The following is a 21,590-nucleotide window of genomic DNA, read 5'->3' as shown; positions in this document are numbered from 1 at the left end:
GTGATACATCACATCAACAAAAGACAAAAACCACATGATCATCTCAATAGATGCAGAAAAGGCATTTGATAAAATTCAACATCCATTCATGAGAAAAACTCTTGCCAAAGTGGGTATAGAGGGTACATACCTCAACATAATAAAAGCTATTTATGACAAACCCACAGCCAACATAATACTCAATGGTGAAAAGCTGAAAGCCTTCCCACCAAATTATGGAACAAGACAAAGATGCTCACTCTCACCACTCCTATTCAACATAGTATTGGAAATCCTAGCCACAACAATTAGACAAGAAAAAGAAATTAAAAATATCCAAATTGGAAGGGAAGAGGTAAAATTGTCATTATATGCAGATGACATGATACTCTGTAAAGAAAACCTTAAATACTCCACACAAAAACTATTAGAACTGATAAGTGAATTCAGCAAGGTAGCAGGATACAAGATTAACAAACAGAAATCTGTTGCATTTCTTTACACTAACAATGAAATATCAGAAAGAGAAACTTTAAAAAATTCCTTTTAAATATGTGTCCAAAATAAAATAAAATAAAATAAAATACCTAGGACTAAACCTGACCAAGGAGGTGAAAGACTTACAAGCTGAGAACTATAAAACATTGATAAAGGAAACTAAAGATGATTCAAAGAAATAGAAAGATATCCCATGCTCTTGAATTGGAAGAATTAGTATTGTTAAAATGGCCATACTACCCAAAGCAATCTACAGATTTAATGTAATCCCTATCAAATTACCCATGACATTTTTCACTGAACTAGAGAAATATTCCTAAAATTTATATGGAACCCCAAAAGACCCAGAATTGCCAAAGCAACCCTGAGGAAAAAGAACAAATCTTAAGGTATAACGCTCCCAGACTTCAGACAATACTATAAAGCTACAGTAATCAAAAATGTGGTATTGGCACAAAAACAGATATATGAATCCATGGAACAGAATAGAGAGCCCAGAAATAAACCCACACACCTACAGTCAATTAATCTTTGACAAAGGAGGCAAGAAAACAGTGGAGAAAGGACAGTTTCTTTAGCAAGTGGTGTTGGAAAAGCTGGACAGCTGCATGTAAATCAATGAAGTTAGAACACACCTTCACACCATTTGCTAAAATAAACTCAAAAAGGCTTAAAGACTTAAATATAAGACATGACACCATAAAACTCCTAGAAGAGAACATAGGCAAAACATTGTCCGACATAAATTGTAGCAATGCTTTCTTAGATCAGTCTCCTAAGGCAAAAGAAATAAAAGCAAAAATAAACAAATGGGACCTAATTAAACTTACAAGCTTTTGCACAGCAAAGGAAACCATAAACGAAATGAAAAGACAACCTAGAGAATGGGAGAAAATACTTGCAAACAATATGACCAACAAGGGCTTAATTTCAAAAATATACGAACAGGGCTTCCCTGGTGGCGCAGTGGTTAAGAATCTGCCTGCCAATGAAGGAGACACAGGTTTAAGCCCTGGTCTGGGAAGATCCCACATGCCATGGAGCAACTAAGCCCGTGCACCACAACTACTGAAGCCCTCGCGCCCTAGAGCCCATGCTCTGTAACAAGAGAAGCCACTGCAATGAGAAGCCTGTGCACCACAGCGAAGAGTAGCCCCCGCTCGCCACAACTAGAGAAAGCCCATGTGTAGCAATGAAGACCCAATGCAGCCAAAAAAAAAAAAAAGAAAAAAAAAAAAAAACCCGAACAGTTCATACAACTAAATAGCAAAAAAACCCCAAACAACTGAATCAAAAAATAGGCAGAAGGCCTAAATAGATATTTCTCCAAAGGAGACATACAGATGGCCAACAGGCACATGAAAAAGTGTTCATCATCACTAATTATTAGAGAAATGCAAACCAAAACTACAATGAGGTATCACATCACACCAGTCAGAATGGCCATCATTAAAAAGTCTACCAGACTTCCCTGGTGGCGCAGTGGTTGAGAATCTGCCTGCCAATGCAGGGGACATGGGTTCGAGCCCTGGTCTGGGAAGATCCCACATGCTGCGGAGCAACGAGGCCCATGAGCCACAACTACTGAGCTTGCGCGTCTGGAGCCTGTGCTCCACAACAAGAGAGGCCGCGACAGTGAGTGGCCCGCATACCGCGATGAAGAGTGGCCCCCGCTCGCCACAACTAGAGAAAGCCCTCACACAGAAACAAAGACCCAACATAGCCAAAAAAAAAAACAAAACAAAAAGTCTACAAATAATAAATGTTGGAGAGGGTGTGGGGGAAAGGGAACCCTCCTACACTGTTGGTGGGAATTGGTGCAGCCACTATGGAGAACAGTATGGAGGTTCCTTTAAAAACTAAAAATAGAGTTGCCATGTGATCCAGCAGTCCCACTCCTGCGCATATATCTGGAAAAGATGAAAGCTCTCATTCAAAAAGATACATGCACCCCAATATTCATAGCAGCACTATTTATAATAGCCAAGACATGGAAGCAACCTAAGTGTCCATCAACAGATGAATGGATAAAAAGGATGTGGTATATATATACAATGGAATATTACTCAGCCATAAAAAAGAATGAAATAATGTCATTTGCGGCAACGTGGATGGAACTAGAGATTATCATACAAAGTGAAGTAAGTCAGACAGAGGAAGACAAATATGATATCATTTATATGTGGAATCTAAAAACATGATATAAATGAACTTACAAAACAGAAACAGGCTCACAGACATAGAAAAGAAACTTATGGTGACCAAAGGGGAAAGCAGGGAGGAATAAAAGGAGTTTGGGATTAACAGGTATATGTTACTATATATAAAATAAACAAAAGAATCTGAAAAATAATATATATATACACAAACATATACATAACTGAATCATTTTGCTGTACACCTGAAACTAACAAAACATTGTAAATCAACTATACTTCAACTAAAAATAAAAATATATTTAGGAGGGCTTCCCTGGTGGCGCAGTGGTTGAGAATCTGCCTGCTAATGCAGGGGACACGGGTTCGAGCCCTGGTCTGGGAAGACCCCACATGCCACGGAGCAACGAGGCCCGTGAGCCACAACTACTGAGCCTGCGCGTCTGGAGCTTGTGCTCTGCAACAAGAGAGGCCACGACAGTGAGAGGCCCGTGCACCGCGATGAAGAGTGGCCCCCGCTCGCCGCAACTAGAGAAAGCCCACGCACAGAAACGAAGACCCAACACAGCCAAAAATAAATAAATAAATAAATAAGTAAATTAAAAAAAAAAATATATATATATATATTTAGGAAAGATTTTTAAAAAGATGAGGGTCCAGTAAATTGTTTTATTTAAATATTCCACCATTATATTTTGCAGAGGCAATAGAGCTTCCTCAAAGCTAACATGGCTTGTTTTTATTTTGTGATCTATTTTGCAACTGATATTCCTACATACACTTTTTTAGGTGGCTGTGTGGTTTTTACCTCAGATCTTCAGCAAGAACTACAAAGAAGAAAAGATTCTGAAGAATCAATCAAGTTTTCTGTCAAGTCCCAGTAACATCCCTGTCTTAACCACACGCAGGAGAGATGAAACACATTATCAACCTGTATGAAAGCATCAACAGTACAGCAAGAAATAATTCAGACTGTCCTCCTGTGGTTTTGCCAGAAGAGATATTTTTCACAATATCCATTGTTGGGGTTTTGGAGAATCTGATGGTCCTTCTGACTGTGATCAAGAATAAGAATCTTCAGTCACCCATGTACTTTTTCATATGCAGCTTGGCTATTTCCGATATGCTGGGCAGCCTGTACAAGATCTTGGAAAACATCCTGATCATGTTCAGAAACATGGGTTACCTCAAGCCTCAAGGCAGTTTTGAAACCACAGCAGATGACGTGGTGGACTCCCTGTTCATCCTCTCCCTCCTTGGCTCCATTTGCAGCCTGTCTGTGATCGCCGCTGACCGCTACATCACAATCTTCCACGCTCTGAGGTACCATCGCATCGTGACCCCACGCCGTGCCCTTGTCGTCCTGATGGTCATCTGGACGTGCTGTATGGGCAGCAGTATCACCATCGTGACCTTTTCCCATCATGTCCCCACGGTGATCGCCTTCACAGCGCTGTTCCCACTGATGCTGGCCTTCATCCTCTGCCTCTACCTGCACATGTTCCTGCTGGCCCGCTCCCACGCCAGGAGGACCTCCACGCTTCCCAGAGCCAACATGAGAGGGGCTGTCACACTGACTGTTCTGCTCGGGGTCTTCATTTTCTGTTGGGCACCCTTTGTCCTTCATGTCCTCTTGATGACATTCTGCCCGGCTGACCCCTACTGTGCCTGCTACATGTCCCTCTTCCAGGTGAACGGTGTGTTGATCATGTGTAATGCCGTCATTGACCCCTTCATATATGCCTTCCGGAGCCCAGAGCTCAGGGACGCATTCAAAAAGATGACCTTCTGCAACAGGTACCAGTAGAATTATTGGCCCCTGATTTTAGGAGCCATGTGGAAATACTGTCAAGGGACAGAGTAACGTGACATACCAACAATACTTATGCTCCAACTGTCCTTTCCTTCCCTAAAGCACACGAGGAGAATCCCACTGACTTGTGTTATAATACCTCAGTTCCATGTGAACAGCCTTGCTGTAGGTACAACTTCTATAGCTAGAGAGACAAAATATTTACTAAAAAGAAGGACAGGATACAAAGCACATACAGCAATACACATATGAGAACTCTGGGCTGAGGAAAAAGTTGTTCTTCTATAGATATCTAGCTAGCCTATCACTGGGGTGGCCTTTCCAAAGTACTAGGACAAGTACTCAGTGTATAAACTACAGGGCCTTTGTAAGCCAAAGGTGCCATTAAGTTGCTGCAGCTGAATTTGCCTGTCCCACACTGCCACACAGAATCCCTGCTCGCCTGCTTTCCCTTCTGCCTGCCTGCTTTATTGTATGCCATCTCAGATCTTTCTGGAAGCAAGCAGGATGCACATTATAAACGTCAAATAACCAGCGTTGAGTTTCCAATAATAAAGAAACCTTCTCTGTTAGTCTTCTTTGCTAACTCAGTATCCCACTGGCCTTAAAGTATTTTCCTGGTTAAAACTCCTCATGTTTTAGAAGCATAAATTTCAAAGGAGGAAATAAAAATTTAATCCATTTGGTTCCTATGTAGGAATAAATAAAGGTCAGAGGAAAATTGTGAAGTTTGTAGAAGATATAATCAATCCTTGTGTATCTGTCCAAACATAGAAGTAAATGAAAAGACGTCCCAAGCCCCAATATGCATTTTGTGGACTAAGTAGAGAGTGTGTGTGTTCACCATGTTTTTGGACTACGGGGGAAACCAAGACCAAAACAATACTTCAAGACAGTGCTATTATTGAGACCCAAGCCAGAGAGTGATGAAAAACACTTAAACTCATTCCACAGATGAGTCTGAGAGGCAGATACCATCACTGGAGAACTTCATCCTACCATCAGCCACAGGAAAGATGCCAGATATCGAAAAGTGACATCCCAAGTAGGGTAAAGGAAGCAAAAATTGCAAGTTCATCTGTTTTTAATAGCTAAAGATAAAGCTTAAAGAGGAATCAAATTCTGATCCTAAGTCCTTGCTGAGATGGAAGAGAGAAAGAGGCCAGGTCTGCAGGTGCATGGAGCTGAGCTGCTCAGGATCCACAGTGAGGGACGGCGTCTCGGGAAGAGGCAGTTCTTGGCCCTCGGAGTTTTCCCTGAGCTGCTGAAAGGAGAAGCCAGCCACAAGCAGGACTGCTGGCTGGGTGATGGGTTGGATATTAGGTGTGGGGAGGGATAGGAGCTTAAGAAGCAGAAGAGAAAGCACAGAGTTAAAGGGAAGGCAGCTGCGGGCAGGTGTCCAGAAAGCCTGTGACACAGCTTGAAGGTGAAACCCACAGTGTGTCTTCTGGTCCTCCATTCTCTAGAAATCCTTCTTTGGTCCTTCCCCCTCACCAAATGAATGATGATACCCTTTTTCTCCTCTTATTTCTCTGGCAGAACCTCCAGGACAAAGGCAAAAAGAAGCAAAGACTGAGGGATTCCTTACGCTTTTCTTCACTTTAATAGAAATGCTTTATAAAATTTCACCAATAAGTTTTTGAAAATTACCTTTCATCAAGTTAATAATGTTCTTTTTCTGCCTAGTTTCTTAACAGTAATTTTTAATCACTAATCAATGTTGAATTTTATTTAATGCTTTTTCAGCATCTATCAGATGATCAGTTTTTCCTCCTTTAATTTCTTAATGTGGTATACCACATTAATAGATTTTTAACAGTTGGGCTATCTTTGCAAACTTCAAATGAAGATTGATATGTATTATACCAACCATGGTCATATTTACAAAGCTAAAATATATTGTTTGACAAACAACTTATTGTGAATTATACTTTTACATATTTGAAATTACCTATAATGATATAATTTAATTTATATTTCATGAATGACCTCTAGTGAATTTTATGAAAAATGAGAACAGTACCAAAAAATACAGATTCAAGATATGTGGTTTTGAGGGCATTCCCTGGCGGTCTAGTGGTTAGGACTCAGGGCTTTCACTGCCAGGGCCTAGGTTCGATCCCTGGTCTGGCAAGTAAGATCCTGCAAGCTGTGCACTGCAGCCAAAAAAATAAACAGATATGTGGGTTCCATAAATATTCCCTTTAAAATAAAGGAGAAGAAATTATACATGGAATATTTAGTTGGCTACTCCTTTACATATATTTAGTGATTTTTAAAATCTATTTTGTGCAGATCCCTATTTGCTACACATGCAACAGTTTGTAGCTAGAAATTCTCACACTCAGGGTGACAATCTCCCGTTGACATTACAATATGATCATTGAAGAAACAGCAAACAACTGTTATTTATTTTGCCAACATGTGTTGTATATTTAAGATCTATTATTTGCAAAGTATTGCTGAGAAAAGAATCCAGTTACTCCTCTTTGCAAATCTACATATATGTTTCTTTTTCTTTTAATTTATTTTTATTTATTTTTGGCTGTGTTGGGTCTTTGTTGCTGCACATGGGCTTTCTCTAGTTGCAGCAAGTGGGGGCTACTCTTCGCTGCAGTGCGTGGGCTTCTCATTGTGGAGGCTTCTCTTGTTGTGGAGCATGGGCTCCGGGCGCGCGGGCTTCAGTAGTTGCGGCTTGCGGGCTTAGTTGCTCCGCGGCATGTAGGATCTTCCCGGACCAGGGCTCGAACCCATGTCCCCTGTGTTGGCAGGTGGATTCTTAACCACTGCACCACCAGGGAAGCCCTACATATATGTTTCTTTATCCACATAAGTGTAGTCTGTATTACAATTAAAATTTTTGATAGTATGTTAGGAGCCTCTAAATACCTATATACTCTCGTGCAGTGAAAGCACATTTTTTGTCACATCCCCTAATGTCTCAGGTCAGACTTTGACCATGTTCCTCAGAATTCTGAAAATAAGGAGGGCAGAGGGCAGGAGGACCCACAAAAGATTAAGAATACCTGCCGCAGACCGGCTGCAGAAAGCTAGAAGTTCCTGGCGGTGAGGGGTAAGGAACTGAAAAGCACCAGTATGGGGTCAGAAGGGCCAAGACAACTGATGGTTGCAAGGCAAGTTTATTCAAAGAGCATGAATGTATATATAGGTTTAGTACGGAACGAATATCAGACAATAAATCAGTAAACCTTGTATTTCCGCATAATTCTGTCGCCACTATCTATGCGCCACTATCTATGCACCACTATCTATGCACCACTATCTATGCACCACTATCTATGCGTCAGCATGCCTTATGGGCCATTCTTTGGAGATACAGACTTCCCCCTCAGGGCAGCACGTCCTTCTTCTGGGGAACAACCAGGGGCTCTTAGATGCAGAGCAGGCACCTGGAGCGAAACTGGCCGCAAGCCATTTTCCTTTTTTACGCTCAATACCGCAGCGTCAGGAGTGCATACCAAGAGAGAGACAAGCAGTTCTCCGGAAAGCAGAAAGCTGAATAAGCTTACAGCTTGGGGGCCACCACATTTCCCCCTTTTTTATTATTTTTTAAAGCTTGATAATGTAGCTTTAAGCCATGAACATCCTGACGCAAGACAGTGAAGCGCCCCATTACAAATCTAACAACACAAGGTAATAAACCGATCACCAATAAAAGTAGTACACCAATTGATATCAGGCCTGAGAGCCCTCCATGAATCCATTGTATCGGGTTTAGCCCTTGTAGTTGATCTAATAATCCTTGAATCAAATTCTGGGGTCCATCTTCGTCCAGGTGGGCCTCTTGAATAGCTTGTATTTCGGCATTTAACTTTTGAATATCAAGGCTAATGTGTCCATCAGTCCATACACTTAATATATGCATTTTTACTTTTTCCCAATCCCATTGTGAATCATTATATAAATGTTGAGTTACACAAATCCAGGTATATTTGGCATGACAAATCAAACGCATTTTTAATTTTAAAGCCATAACTTGATCCCCTATTCCTATTAGAACATTTTTTAATTCATCTACTTCCGTTTTTAGTTGGGTATCAATATGACTTTGTAGGGCTAATGCTACACTAGTATTTTTAGATAACTGATTAACATAATGAGCCTGGTGAATAGTTTGTGAAAGAGCAATCCCAGCAGTGGCCGCAGTAGCAGTTAAAGCTGCTAAGGCTAGGATTGCACATATTAGAACACCTATAAATCTCTTTGGTCGTTTTAACGCTTCAGTCAATTCCAGCCAGGCTTGCGTGCCAGTGTTATGATACCATGGTTCAGACAAATTAACAGGTAACATTATATAAGAAGGTTGCTTCATAATCATAACAGATGCAGATCCTTTAACGGGCAAAACACAACTACTAAAGATACAATTAACACAAGTAATATTATAACCTATAGGATTCATAGTGTTTTCTACAATTAAATCTCCAATCAATAAAGCATAAGGAGGAGCGACGCAAGTAATCACCGGTCTATAAGAAAAGGATAAGGCAAGTTTCCAGAATTCCCATTGCTTGTAAAAAACAAGGCTGTTATTATTAACGGGGACAGAAGAAGCTAGTATGGTGCCATTATCATAATCTAAAGTACACCAGACAGAGGCTTTAGTCCATGTATCATTACAAACAGGAAAATCAAACTGCGGGAATTCAGAAGCCATAAAAGCAGGAAATTGTAGTTCTGTGACAGTCTTTACGACCGTAATTTGATGTCCAGCTAATAACGTCCCTTGATTACCTATGGTAGTTTCAATACACAAATAATGTCCAGTATCTTCAATCCTCAAGCGATATATGCATAGAGAATGATCCAACGAAGTATTAGAAGCAAGCTTAGTTACTCTAGCATTCATGTGAATGGGAACGTTATCCTTATACCAAAATACAAAGGTGGATAAATCTTCTCGTCTAGAAACAGTCTGTTTGCAAGGAAGACAAATATTAGATCCCACAGCTTTATAATTTTTATGTAAATGAGTAAAAAATTGAGAATTTACAGTGGTTTGGTAAGAAATAGCATGTTCTAAAGCAACAGCCTTAACACAACCCGAATTGGTACTCATAGGACTTAAACAAACAGGGGGAGTATTAAACCAATTAGAGTAATTAACAGAAGTATTAGTAATAGGCAAATTTCCTAGCACTCTTCCAAAAGTAGAATCATTATAGAAAATTGGAAGGTCAGCTTCAGACCATGTAACAGGTTGTAATAAAGGAGGATCGGGTACATAAGCCCAATAAGATTTAGCCTCTATAGGTGGGGCTGCCAATACAGCTATCATGGCTAAAAAAAAAGGTAAGAGGAGAGCGAGGATGAGCACTCTCCTCCATAATCCTACGTGCTTGAAATACTAAACATTGCAATTGATACCAAGTAATTTGATTTCGATCTCCCCTCGCCTCCCTGACAAGTTGTCTCCTACTCCGTCGCCGCATTCTTCTCGTCCGCCGGGGGAACCGGTTGGGGTGTGCTGTGGTCGATTGCGAGAGCCTCAGGCCATGCATTCTTCGAGTCAGGGTGTTTATTGGTGATGGCATGATAATGTCGAACCAAGCGCTCCGGGAGCCACCGCGGAGAGTCTGCCTCCCTAGGGAAAACACAAACATGGCCTCGGCCCCATACTAAAACAGGGTCTGGTCCATGCCAAAGGTTAGTCATGGGATCTTTCCATTTAACAAGCGCTTTTTCAGGAGGGGTTCCAGAAAGACCTGTAAACAATCGTTCATAAGGCGTGTGACTAAATGCATCTAAAGTAAAAAAATTTAAAATAAATAAAGCATGATTAAGCATAATCTGAGGAGATCTATCATATTCCCCCTTTTTTATTTTTTGTAATGTAATTTTTAATTGTTGGTTGGCACGTTCTACAATACCTTGACCCTGAGGATTGTAGGGAATGCCTGTTTTATGTGAAATATGGAAAGTTGCACAAAAATTGGCAAAAGCTTTACTCGTATATCCTGGAGCATTATCTGTTTTTAAAGCTTTAGGAATTCCCATAGATGCAAAACAATGAAATAAATGAGTAATTACATATTTAGTAGATTCCCCAGCCAAAGGCGTAGCACATATAAAATTAGAGTAAGTATCAACAGTTACATGAACAAATTGTAATTTACCAAAAGAGGGAATATGAGTAACATCCATTTGCCAAAGATGATGAGGGAGTAAACCCCGAGGACTGACTCCAAATTGTGGAACAGGAAGGTGGGGTAAACATTTAGAGCAGGACTTAACAATGTATTGGGCTGTTTCTCTAGAAATAGAGAATTGTTTTTGAAGCATAGCAGCAGATTGATGATGTAAATTATGTGATTGAGTAGCAAGATCCTGAGGTTGAGATAAACTTAAGGCTATAATCTTTGTATTTTCGTCAGCCAATTGATTTCCCAAAGACAATGGGCCAGGGAGACCTGAATGGGCTCGAATATGTAATTTGGCTACAGGAAAGTCATGCTGACGAATAATCTTTTGTAGTTGAAAGAAAGTCTGAAACAATTGAGAATCAACAGTATTGCCAATTATAGCAGTTTCTATGTTACGCAAAATAGTAACCAAATAATGGCTATCCGTATAGATATTAAAAGAACAGTGTGAAAAGATTTGAAAAGCCAAGGAAATCGCATGTAATTCAACTCGTTGGGCAGAGGTATGATCTGTTTGTTCTTTATGAAGTAAGTCATCAGAAATAACCACAGCGATGCCATTGGCAGAACCATCAGTAAAAACATTTGGGGCATTGAGAATAGGAGTTGAACAGATAGTTTTAGGAAAAATAAATAGATGTTGAGTAGCAAAATGAAGGAGCTTATTAGAAGGATAATGATTATCAATAATTCCTGAATATCCAGCAAAAGCAAGAGCCTAAAAATCAGAGACAAATAATAGCCAAGAATATTGATAAGTAGTATAAGGTATAATAATAGAATTTGGTTCATATCCTACCAACTGAATATTTCTTCTACGACCCAACTGAACAAGGGTTGCTATTAACTCATAATAAGGTGTAATGACTTTATTAGGCGTATTTTTCATATGAATCCATTCAAGAATTCCTGTTTCTTGCCATAATAAGGCGGTAGGGGTATGTGACGTAGCACAGATGATTAATAGTATAGGTAAAGAAGGCTCAATTCTAGTTAGCTGAGCAGATTGTATTGCTTTGTTTACAAGCTTGAGTGCTTGTTGAGCTTCAGAAGTTAAAATACGAGGGGAAGAAGGATCAGGACTTCCCTTTAGGATATTAAAAAGAGGCTGTAACTGACCCGTAGTTAATTTTAAAGAAGGTCGCAGCCAATTAATATCTCCTAATAACTTTTGAAAATCATTTAAAGTTTTAAGAACGTCAGTCCGTATCTCTATCTTCTGAGGTGTAATATTATAATTTGTGATATACTTACCAAGATATGAGAAAGGTGGGTTCATCTGTACTTTGTCAGCAGCAATGACTAGTCCTGATCGTGACAAATGACTTTGAAGGGAATTATAAGCCTTAAGTAAAATATGTTTATCAGAATAAGCAAGTAATAAGTCATCCATATAATGAATAAAATATATCTGAGGGAACTGTTTACGAACAGGGGCAATAACTTGAGCTACAAACTGTTGACATAAAGTAGGACTATTAGCCATACCCTGAGGCAGCACTTTCCATTGAAAACGTTGCATAGGTTCTATAAAATTTAAAGAGGGTAAGCTAAAAGCAAATCGCAACTTATCAGCCGGAAATAGAGGAACAGTAAAAAAGCAATCCTTAAGATCAATAATAATAATCATATAATTTTTAGGTATGGCTGCAGGAGAAGGCAAACCTGGTTGCAGAGCTCCCATAATTACCATAGTTTGATTAACAGCACGTAAATCTTGCAATAAACGATATTTTCCCGATTTTTTCTTTATAACAAATATAGGAGTATTCCAAGGGCTATTAGACTTTTCTAGTCTGCCCAAAGCAAGCTGTTCATTAATTATATTATGGGCCGCCATTAATTTCTCCTTAGAAAGGGGCCATTGGTCCACCCAGACAGGATTATCAGAAATCCAAGTTATAGGGTCAGCATGTGGTGGAGGAGAATCCAAGGCCCCTAGAAAAAACCCAAGCCTGTTTTATCCCGTTTATTATCAGTCTGTAAGGGTAATTTATTTCCCTGTTGATTTTTTCCCAAACCATTCCTAGGATCATACCCTTGATTTAACAATATATTAGTTACAGTAGGGTTGGGACTAAGCAATAGGATTCCCATTTGTTGTAATATATCTCTTCCCCAAAGGTTAACTGGCAATCCGGGCAATACGTAGGGTTTGAATATTCCTTGATTACCTTCAGCATCCTGCCAATGTAGGTATTGCGAACTTTGTTGTGGAGAATTAGATTGGCCAATACCTTGCAACTGTGTAATGGTTTGGTGCACGGGCCAATTTTTTGCCAATGTATAAACGAAATAACAGAAACATCAGCACCAGTATCTAATAACCCAGAAAAAGGCCTTCCATTTATTTTTAATACCAATTGTGGTCTTTCCCTACCAATTTGTTGAATCCAGTAAACTGCATCAGAGGAACCGAAAGCCCCAGTTCCTCTTTTGTTATGTTGTAAAATTTTTCCTTCTGGTATATATGGAATTAATAGAAGCTGAGCTATTCGCATACTGGGCGTGATAAGAAAAGATCCTTTTGATGTTTGAACCATAACCTTTAATTCCCCTTCATAATCAGCATCAATCACCCCATGAATAATAGTTAAGCCTTTCATAGACATACTACTTCTTCCAAGGATTATACCAACCGTTCCCTGGGGTAAAGGCCCAAAAGTTCCCGTAGGAAGGGCTTGGGGTCCCATATCCGAGGTTAATAAGAATTGGGTGGAGGCACAGAGGTCCAGTCCTGCACTATTTGGCGTGGCCCTTTGAAGGGAGGAGATTCCATTCCCTGAGGAACAAAGGTCTGAGCTGGAGGTGGTGGAGCAGGTTGTGGGGGGATTATTGACATTGCTCCAATTGTTTGATGGGGCCGGAGCAGGCCCCTCTGGAAGTTTCCCGACAAGGGAGTTCCATCTTTATGAGTCACTGATCGACATTCTTTAGCCCAATGCCGACCTCTTTGGCATCGGGGACAAATTGTGGGAGGAGGAGATTTACCTTGAGGCACAGAATTTTAGGAGTATCAACAGTACAATTTTTTGCAAAATGACCTGGCTTCCCACATTTAAAACAGTTTTTACTTTTAGCATTTGGCCCAAATCCTGCCTTAGTTAGGGCTGCAGCTATAGCTGCTCCCTGTAAGTAAGATGATCCAATATCAGAACAAACTCGAATATAATCCTCTAAATTTCCTTTCCTTTTCCATGGACGTATAGCTGCTTGACAAATATTATTAGCATTTTCGAAAGCCAATTGTTTGACGATAATTGCTCCAGAAGGACCATCAGAAATAATTCTATTAACAGCCTGTAATAATCTAGCCACAAAATCAGCATAAGGTTCATCTGCCCCTTGCCTTATTTTAGCAAGGTCTTCAGTCCTAGTGGAGGCAGGTAAATGTTTCCATGCATGTAGAGCTATATGATTGATCTGAGCATAAGCCACAAAAGGGAAAGCTAATTGATCCTGTAATAACTGATGTCCTTCCCCAATCAACATCTCATAATTTACTAGCACATTATGTGCAGTATTTCTTTCAGCTTGTTCAGCAGCCTTTTCATAATATTCTGATTTCCAAAGTAAATAGTCGCCACCAGTGAGACAAGCACGAGCAATAGATTTCCAGTCTGCTGGAGGCAATGCTTCTGTTGCAATAGTATCCAACATAGTAATAGTGAAAGGGGCTATAGGCCCATATTGTGCACAGGCTGCTTTTAAATCTTTCAAAACCTTAAAGGAGAGAGGCTGATATTCCCGATTATTTTGTTGTGGATTTTGAGGATTAGGTCGTTCCACCACCGGGCAGCAGAATAAAGGATCCTCCCCTCTATTAAGAGCTCCCCGTACTGCTTGTTGTAAAGGACTAAGCTTAGGAGGGATAGTGACAGAGACATGTAATTGCTGTAACCGCGGAAGAATATTTTCATCAGGATATTTTTCAGCCTCATATTTGGCTTCTTCACCCGCTAAATCCAAAGAAAAGTCATCATCATCAAGTGAATTAACACTCTTTATCCTCGGTGGCAACGGAGGAGCAGTAGCTACTGCAGCAATATGTTCTACAGATTTAGCTGTTAATTTTGGAACTGAATCATAAATTGGATTAAAACAATCTCTTATTAAATTCCACAAGCTAAAAGTGGAAACTGAAACAGAAGATGGTCCATGTGCTTTATGATATTTAGATAACTCATCTTCTACACGAGTCCAAATTGCTAAGTCCACTGATCCTCCTTCAGGGAACCAAGGACAAGCATCATATACTAATTGCAAAAATTCCAGAAGTTGTGAGGTAGTTACCTTAGTTCCACGGGCTTTTAACATTGAAAGCAAAACCTGAGCAAATAAATCACGCTCCTTAGAGCCCTTTTGTCCCATATTATTTTACTTCTGACTCTTTCTCGAGTTACCGTCCTAAAAACGAAATTATTTCTTGTGGCCACACTATCTCACTCGAGAGTTCTACTTACCTGAAATCTTCCGAAATGCCTCACGCACTCAGGTCCCTGTGCGGGCGCCACTTGCCGCAGACCGGCTGCAGAAAGCTAGAAGTTCCTGGCGGTGAGGGGTAAGGAACTGAAAAGCACCAGTATGGGGTCAGAAGGGCCAAGACAACTGATGGTTGCAAGGCAAGTTTATTCAAAGAGCATGAATGTATATATAGGTTTAGTACGGAACGAATATCAGACAATAAATCAGTAAACCTTGTATTTCCGCATAATTCTGTCGCCACTATCTATGCGCCACTATCTATGCACCACTATCTATGCACCACTATCTATGCACCACTATCTATGCGTCAGCATGCCTTATGGGCCATTCTTTGGAGATACAGACTTCCCCCTCAGGGCAGCACGTCCTTCTTCTGGGGAACAACCAGGGGCTCTTAGATGCAGAGCAGGCACCTGGAGCGAAACTGGCCGCAAGCCATTTTCCTTTTTTACGCTCAATACCGCAGCGTCAGGAGTGCATACCAAGAGAGAGACAAGCAGTTCTCCGGAAAGCAGAAAGCTGAATAAGCTTACAGCTTGGGGGCCACCACAAATACCCTTCAGAACAGTGAGTGTCTCTTGCTTCCATTAGCATATTAATAAATGTACCTAATTTAATTTTTTAAGAAAGTTTTATGTCAGTAGAAGCTATACTATATCTGAGATAACAAATCCCATGAGCTTAAAATCTGTTAAAAGTCTTCATTTTATCTGTCCCTACTTAATCCTTTTCAATTTTCTACAGGTTCTAGCAGTCTGGAGTTTGCTGAACAAGACTGTGATGTCATATAGACTTTAAGCAGGACCCCTTGCAGCCCTTGCTGAAGAGCGCTGAAACTTTTCTCCTGCTCCCTTTCTCCTGACTCTTCGATGATATCCAACCCAAGAGTGTTGGACACATTGAAAATTGTCCCAATACCAATAAAGCTAAAATGTTGATCAAATAAATTCATAGAATATGTCTAGAAGTGGCAAGAACTTCCTTTTACAGACAGAAAAGCACAGTCATGAGAGGTAAGAGAATGATTCAAAATTCACATCATTGAGTTCAAATCCCAGCTCCATGTGTGCTATTTATGTAACCTTGGACAAGATATTTAACTTCAATAAGAGTCCATAATTCCACCAGTTATATAGGGACCAGAGTATTACCTGCCTCACAGAATTTTGTGAGAAATAAATTAAAAAATAAAAGTTCAGCACAATGCTTGGAGCACTCAGTGTATTAAGCTAAATGCTTAATAAAAGTTAGTGTTTACTATTATTGTTATTATTATTATTAATAATATTACTCCAGTGTCAGACAAGTGGGCAGAGCCTTTTGACCACAGTGTAAAAATGCTGCTGCTTAACTTAGTGCTTTCTCTTCTGATTCTCTCACTATAAAGGGCCTTTCCTTCGCCCACTTCCCCTGCTCTCTTAATCTCTAACTCCACATATGTAAAAATACTCCTAATCAAAAAGCCCATCTCTAAACTCATCATAACAATTAGCAAGAATTTAGGTCTAAAAATCATACTTTCAGCATCATGACTAAAGCACTTCCACATAACCATGGCAAAGAAAAATAGCTACTTCTAGGAATCCTGAGTGCTTTCCTGGTAACTATTTGCATCCTTCTAAGTATTTCCATGGCACATCGTCACTACAGCTCTACATTCACAGATTTTTTTGTATGGTTTTCACTAGTTTCTACTCCTAAAAATAGTCCTAGCAGGCACATTGATTAGAGCTTAAAAGTTCAAGTTCTGGAGTCAGAAAGAGCTGGATTCATGCCTGGGGAAAATACTCAGGCTCTTTGAAGCCCTTTCTCTCATCTATAAACTGGGCTAATGACTCCACCTCTATAACAGTACGCCATGCCTACATAATGATCCAGTGAGGACTTGATGAGACAATGCATTTAAAGCACTTGCACAAAAGACAACACATTTGTTGACGAGTAGATAGTTAAATGACAGCATGGTTATTTACTGTTATTACTTCTAACATTTCAGATAATTAAACAGGGATCTGAGAGGTTAAGTTACCAATTCTTAATCTTATGTTGTGACCAAATTTTTTGCAGAGAACCTTCTTGAACATCTTAAGAAATAGTTAAACAAAGCTTTGGCTTCCACTGTAGGTATGCTGGAGCAGACTCCTAGAAACAAACCCTTTAGCAGATAAGTATAAAGTCTGGACACAATTTTAAATATCTGAGGCTCTGAAAAGTGAACAAAAGCAGGAAAGTTTTGGAGAGGAGTTGAATCTTGAAGGAAGGGACAGACATAGGTGAGTCTGCATTTCTTTAGTTTTGAGCTGAGGGGTGACAGTCTCAGTGTGATGCAGGGTGATTAAAATTCTCATGTAAAGCCCACCATCTTTCTGGCCTGAGGTACCAGGCCACCAAAGCTGCCAGAAAGTGAAGGGACATGTCATGGAGGGGATAAGCCAGAAAAGAGAAGCCCCTAAATTTTGTGGACAAGCACTGCCCAAGTCTCTGGCTGACCCTTGAACCAAGCATGTAGAGGGCAGACTCAACATAGCTTGCATATAAGGCTTAAGGAACTAAATTTGCATTTGAACTGCCATCATTATAAGTGATAAATGGTCTGCAAGTTAATTGTATACTAAATAAAACCATCAAAATTCTTAGAGGAATATAACAGAAATCAGACTCTCTCCAACATAATACTTACAATTTCTAGGATAAAATTCAAAATTAGTTGATATATAAACTAGGAAAGTTTATCCTTACTCAAGGGAAAATACAACCAACAGAAGACAACCCTGAGATGACTCAGATGTTGTCAATATCAACAAAGATGTTATAACTGTTATTAAAACAATGTTCAGTGAGGTAAGGGAAAATATATGCACAATGAATGAAAAGATAGAAAATATCACTAGAGAAATAGCAACTTCAAAAAATAAAAATGGAAATTTCAGAAATGAAAAATGCAAAATCTAAAATTAAAAACTCACTAGATGGGCTCAATAGTAAAGTAGAGACGACAGCAAAAGAGTTTGTAAACTTGAAACTATATCAGTAGAAATCATCCAATTTAGGAAGAGAAAGAAAAAAAACATGGTTGTAAAAAAATGAATAGAGCTTTAGGAGCCTGTTACACAATGTCCAAAGGTCTAGCATAGGTAATCCAAATAACACAAGAAGAGGAAAGAGAGAATTGGGCAGACAAAAAAAATTGAATGATAGCCAAAAACTTTGCAAAGTTGGAGAAAGGCATCAGTTTATAGATCCAACAAGCTCAGCACACCCAAATGAGAAATATGAAGAAAACCATAACAAGGCGCATCCTAGTCAAACTGTTGAAAAGTAAAGATGAAGAGAAAAATCTTTAAAGGAGACAGAATAAAAGAACACATTACACAGAGGGGAACAATAATTCAAACAGCAATACACTCACCATCAGAAACAATGAAAGCAGGAAGACAGTTGCACAACATTTTGGAAGTGCTGAAAGAAAAATCTGCCAATGCAGAATTCCATATCCAATAAAAATATTCTTTAAGAATGAAGGAAAAACAAAGACATTTTCAAATAAATTAAAATTAAGGGAATTTATCAACAGCAGAACTGCACTATAAGAATTGCCAAAAGAAATTCTTCAGACTAAAGGGAAATTATATCAGAGGAACTGCATTGCTCCAGGAATGAATGAAGAGCATTTGAAATTGTAATATGTAAATATGTAAGTAAATATAAATAATGACTTTCTCTTAGTTTATTTAAAATACACATGACTGGGGCTTCCCTGGTGGCGCAGTGGTTAAGAATCTGCCTGCCAGTGCAGGGGACACAGGTTCAAGCCCTGGTCCGGGAAGATCCCACATGCCACGGAGCAACTAAGCCCACAAGCCACAACTACTGAGCCCACGTGCCACAACTACTGAAGCCCGTGCACCTAGAGCCCGTGCTCCGCAACAAGAGAAGCCACCACAATGAGAAGCAGCCTGCACACCTCAACAAAGAGTAGACCCCACTCACTGCAACTAGAGAAAGCCCACGCACAGCAACAAAGACCCAATGCAGCCAAAAATACATAAATGAATAAATTTATTAAATAAAATAAAATAAAGTACACATGATTATTCAGAGAAAACTTATATAACATTTTCTTGTGAGACTAATATATGAATAGAATACAGGATAGCTATAGTAAAAAGGATTGGGTCAGTAAATGGACTTCTACAGTTGCAAGTGTGCTATATTTTACATAAAATGATACTACATTAACTCTAAATATATTGTGAGAAGCTAAAGATGTGTATTTAATTCCTAAGTCAACTACTGAAAAATAATGCAAAGAGAGCTAAAAAGTGAATTAAAAAATTAAAATGTTGTTCATTAAAAAATACTCAATAATCCAAAAGAAGATACAAAAGGAGGAGCAGTGGAAGAAGACAAAAAGAAGGAACATAGGGGCTTCCCTGGTGGTGCAGTGGTTGAGAATCTGCCTGCTAATGCAGGGGACACGGGTTCGAGCCCTGGGCTGGGAAGATCCCACATGCAGCGGAGCAACTAGGCCCGTGAGCCACAACTACTGAGCCTGCGCGTCTGGAGCCTGTGCTCCGCAAAGAGAGGCCGCGACAGTGAGAGGCCCGCGCACCGCGATGAAGAGTGGCCCCCGCTTGCCACAACTAGAGAAAGCCCTCGCACAGAAACGAAGACCCAACACAGCCAAAAATAAATAAATAAATAAATTTAAAAAAAAAAAGAAAAAAAGAAAACTTTAAAAAAAAGAAGGAACCTAAATTTTTTAAATGGTAATACTGATTAAAAACATATTAATAATTATATTAAATATTAATGGACTGGCCATACCAATTAAAAGGCAGAGGTGATCAGAATGGATATAATGTAAAACACAACTATATTCTATCAAGAAGAGAATCTCTTTAATTTACAGACATATATATGTTAAAAGAAATTGGTTGGGAAAGTATATACCATGTAAACAATAAGCATAGGAAGGAGTAGTTGAATTAGAAAAGCAAACCATAAGAAAAAATATTACAAGATAAAAAGTGAGGTGCCATAGAAATGAGTATGTTATAGAGTTCTCATTCTGGGAAGATAGAGTAGATGTACTTTTCCCTGTTCCTTCTGCTAAATACAACTAAAACCCCTAGATGTGATGTATAACACAAACATAAGAAGATTCTGAGAGGTGGTGAGAAAGCAAATCAACTAGATACTGTAGGACCCAATGAACAACACAGTAATGGGTTCCCAGGTTGTTCTCTCTGCCCCCAAATTCCCAGATGTGACCTGAAGAAGCCAGCAACTTGAAAGTCCCAGTGGTCATAGGACCAACACACACATACATACCCACAAAACTTGATCTCTCTAGCCAAAGGACAAGGAAAAGGACAGGCTAGCAAGAAGGAAAATTTTAGGTAATAACTGGGCTACTCGAGCAAAACACAACAGAAAAACCTTGTGACCACACCAGCAAAGCTAAGTGCAGAGCCAGAGATTTTATCCCTGCCAGGCAATAAAGAGCCTCTGTCCTCTCCCCCTCAATGGTGTCCATGGAGACCACACAGGCAACCTGGACTACTCCTCACCCAGCATCAATAGAGTGGTGTCAAAGGAGGCCTAGTGTAGACATTCACCACAGCCCAGCAGTAATGAGGCAACCTCCTGCATACCCTGGTGTTGGTGGATACCACGTAAGGGGCAATAACAAGACACTCTGCCCATACCCACCAGGGTAGCATCATCAGAAATCAAAACTCTCACCCACACCCAGAATTAATGAGAAGGCTCTCCCTAGGTCAAGGGTTAGTGGAAGCCAAGTAAAGATCCTGGAATTCTACCATCACCTGGAGGCAGGGCCTCCCCTCTTCCCCTGCTGGCAGTGTTAGAGAAAACCAGATATTCAAGCTCAATACTTACTTAAGGCAGAAGGTTTAAATCAGATTTTTAAAATCACATAAAATAATACCCAAAATATCCAGGTTTCAATTCAAATCATTCATCATCCCAAGAACCAGGAAGATCTCAACTTGAGTGATAAAAGATAATCAACAGATGTTAAGAGGTGTTAGAATTATTTAAAAAATATATTAAAGCAGTCATAATAAAATACTTCAACAGTGAATTACAAGCACACTTGAAACAAATGAAAAAAATTCAGCAAAAAACGATATTAAAAAAAAAGATATAAAGAACCAAATGAATAGCTTAGAACTGAAAGTAACCAAATTTTTTAAAAACTCAGTGGATGAACTCAACAGTAGATTGTAACAGATGGGAGAAACAATCTGATAACTTTAATATAGAACAATAGGAATTACCCAATCTGAACAAGAGAGGAAAAATAGACTGAAAATGAACGAACAGAGACTCAGGGACTTGTGGGGCCATAGTTAAAGATCTAAAATTCATGTCAGGGACTTCCCTGGTGGTGCAGTGGTGAAGAATCCACCTGTCAATGCAGGGGACATGGGTTTGAGACCTGCTCAGGGAATATCCCACATGCCGCAG

General features: G+C 39.6%; 2 protein-coding genes across 2 annotated transcripts; one reads left to right on the top strand and one right to left on the bottom strand.

Moving 5' to 3' along the window:
- Positions 1-3,546: 3,546 nt before the first annotated feature.
- On the top strand, positions 3,547-4,440 carry MC2R (melanocortin 2 receptor). The gene has a single exon (XM_007196232.2). It carries the CDS (start codon positions 3,547-3,549, stop codon positions 4,438-4,440), a length of 894 nt encoding a protein of 297 aa, XP_007196294.1.
- A 2,972-nt stretch (positions 4,441-7,412) lies between these two features.
- Positions 7,413-9,952, bottom strand: LOC130704590 (endogenous retrovirus group K member 13-1 Env polyprotein-like). The gene is made up of 3 exons (XM_057526201.1): positions 9,835-9,952; positions 8,059-9,382; positions 7,413-7,420 (listed from the first exon to the last, which is right to left on the bottom strand). The coding sequence occupies exons 2-3, from the start codon at positions 9,314-9,316 to the stop codon at positions 7,413-7,415; spliced, it is 1,266 nt and encodes a 421-aa protein (XP_057382184.1). The 5' UTR covers positions 9,317-9,382; positions 9,835-9,952.
- Between the last annotated feature and the right edge of the window lie 11,638 nt (positions 9,953-21,590).

The sequence above is a fragment of the Balaenoptera acutorostrata genome, chromosome 13 (genome assembly GCF_949987535.1).
Source record: "Balaenoptera acutorostrata chromosome 13, mBalAcu1.1, whole genome shotgun sequence".
Lineage (NCBI taxonomy): Eukaryota > Metazoa > Chordata > Mammalia > Artiodactyla > Balaenopteridae > Balaenoptera > Balaenoptera acutorostrata.
Note: the sequence above shows the minus strand (reverse complement) of the source record. Positions and strands in the feature narration are given on the sequence as shown.

Bases quoted from the DNA above. Each gene is read 5' to 3' on its own strand.
- MC2R (XM_007196232.2), top strand. From the start codon at position 3,547: ATGAAACACATTATCAACCTGTATGAAAGCATCAACAGTACAGCAAGA.
- LOC130704590 (XM_057526201.1), bottom strand. From the start codon at position 9,316: ATGAATGCTAGAGTAACTAAGCTTGCTTCTAATACTTCGTTGGATCAT.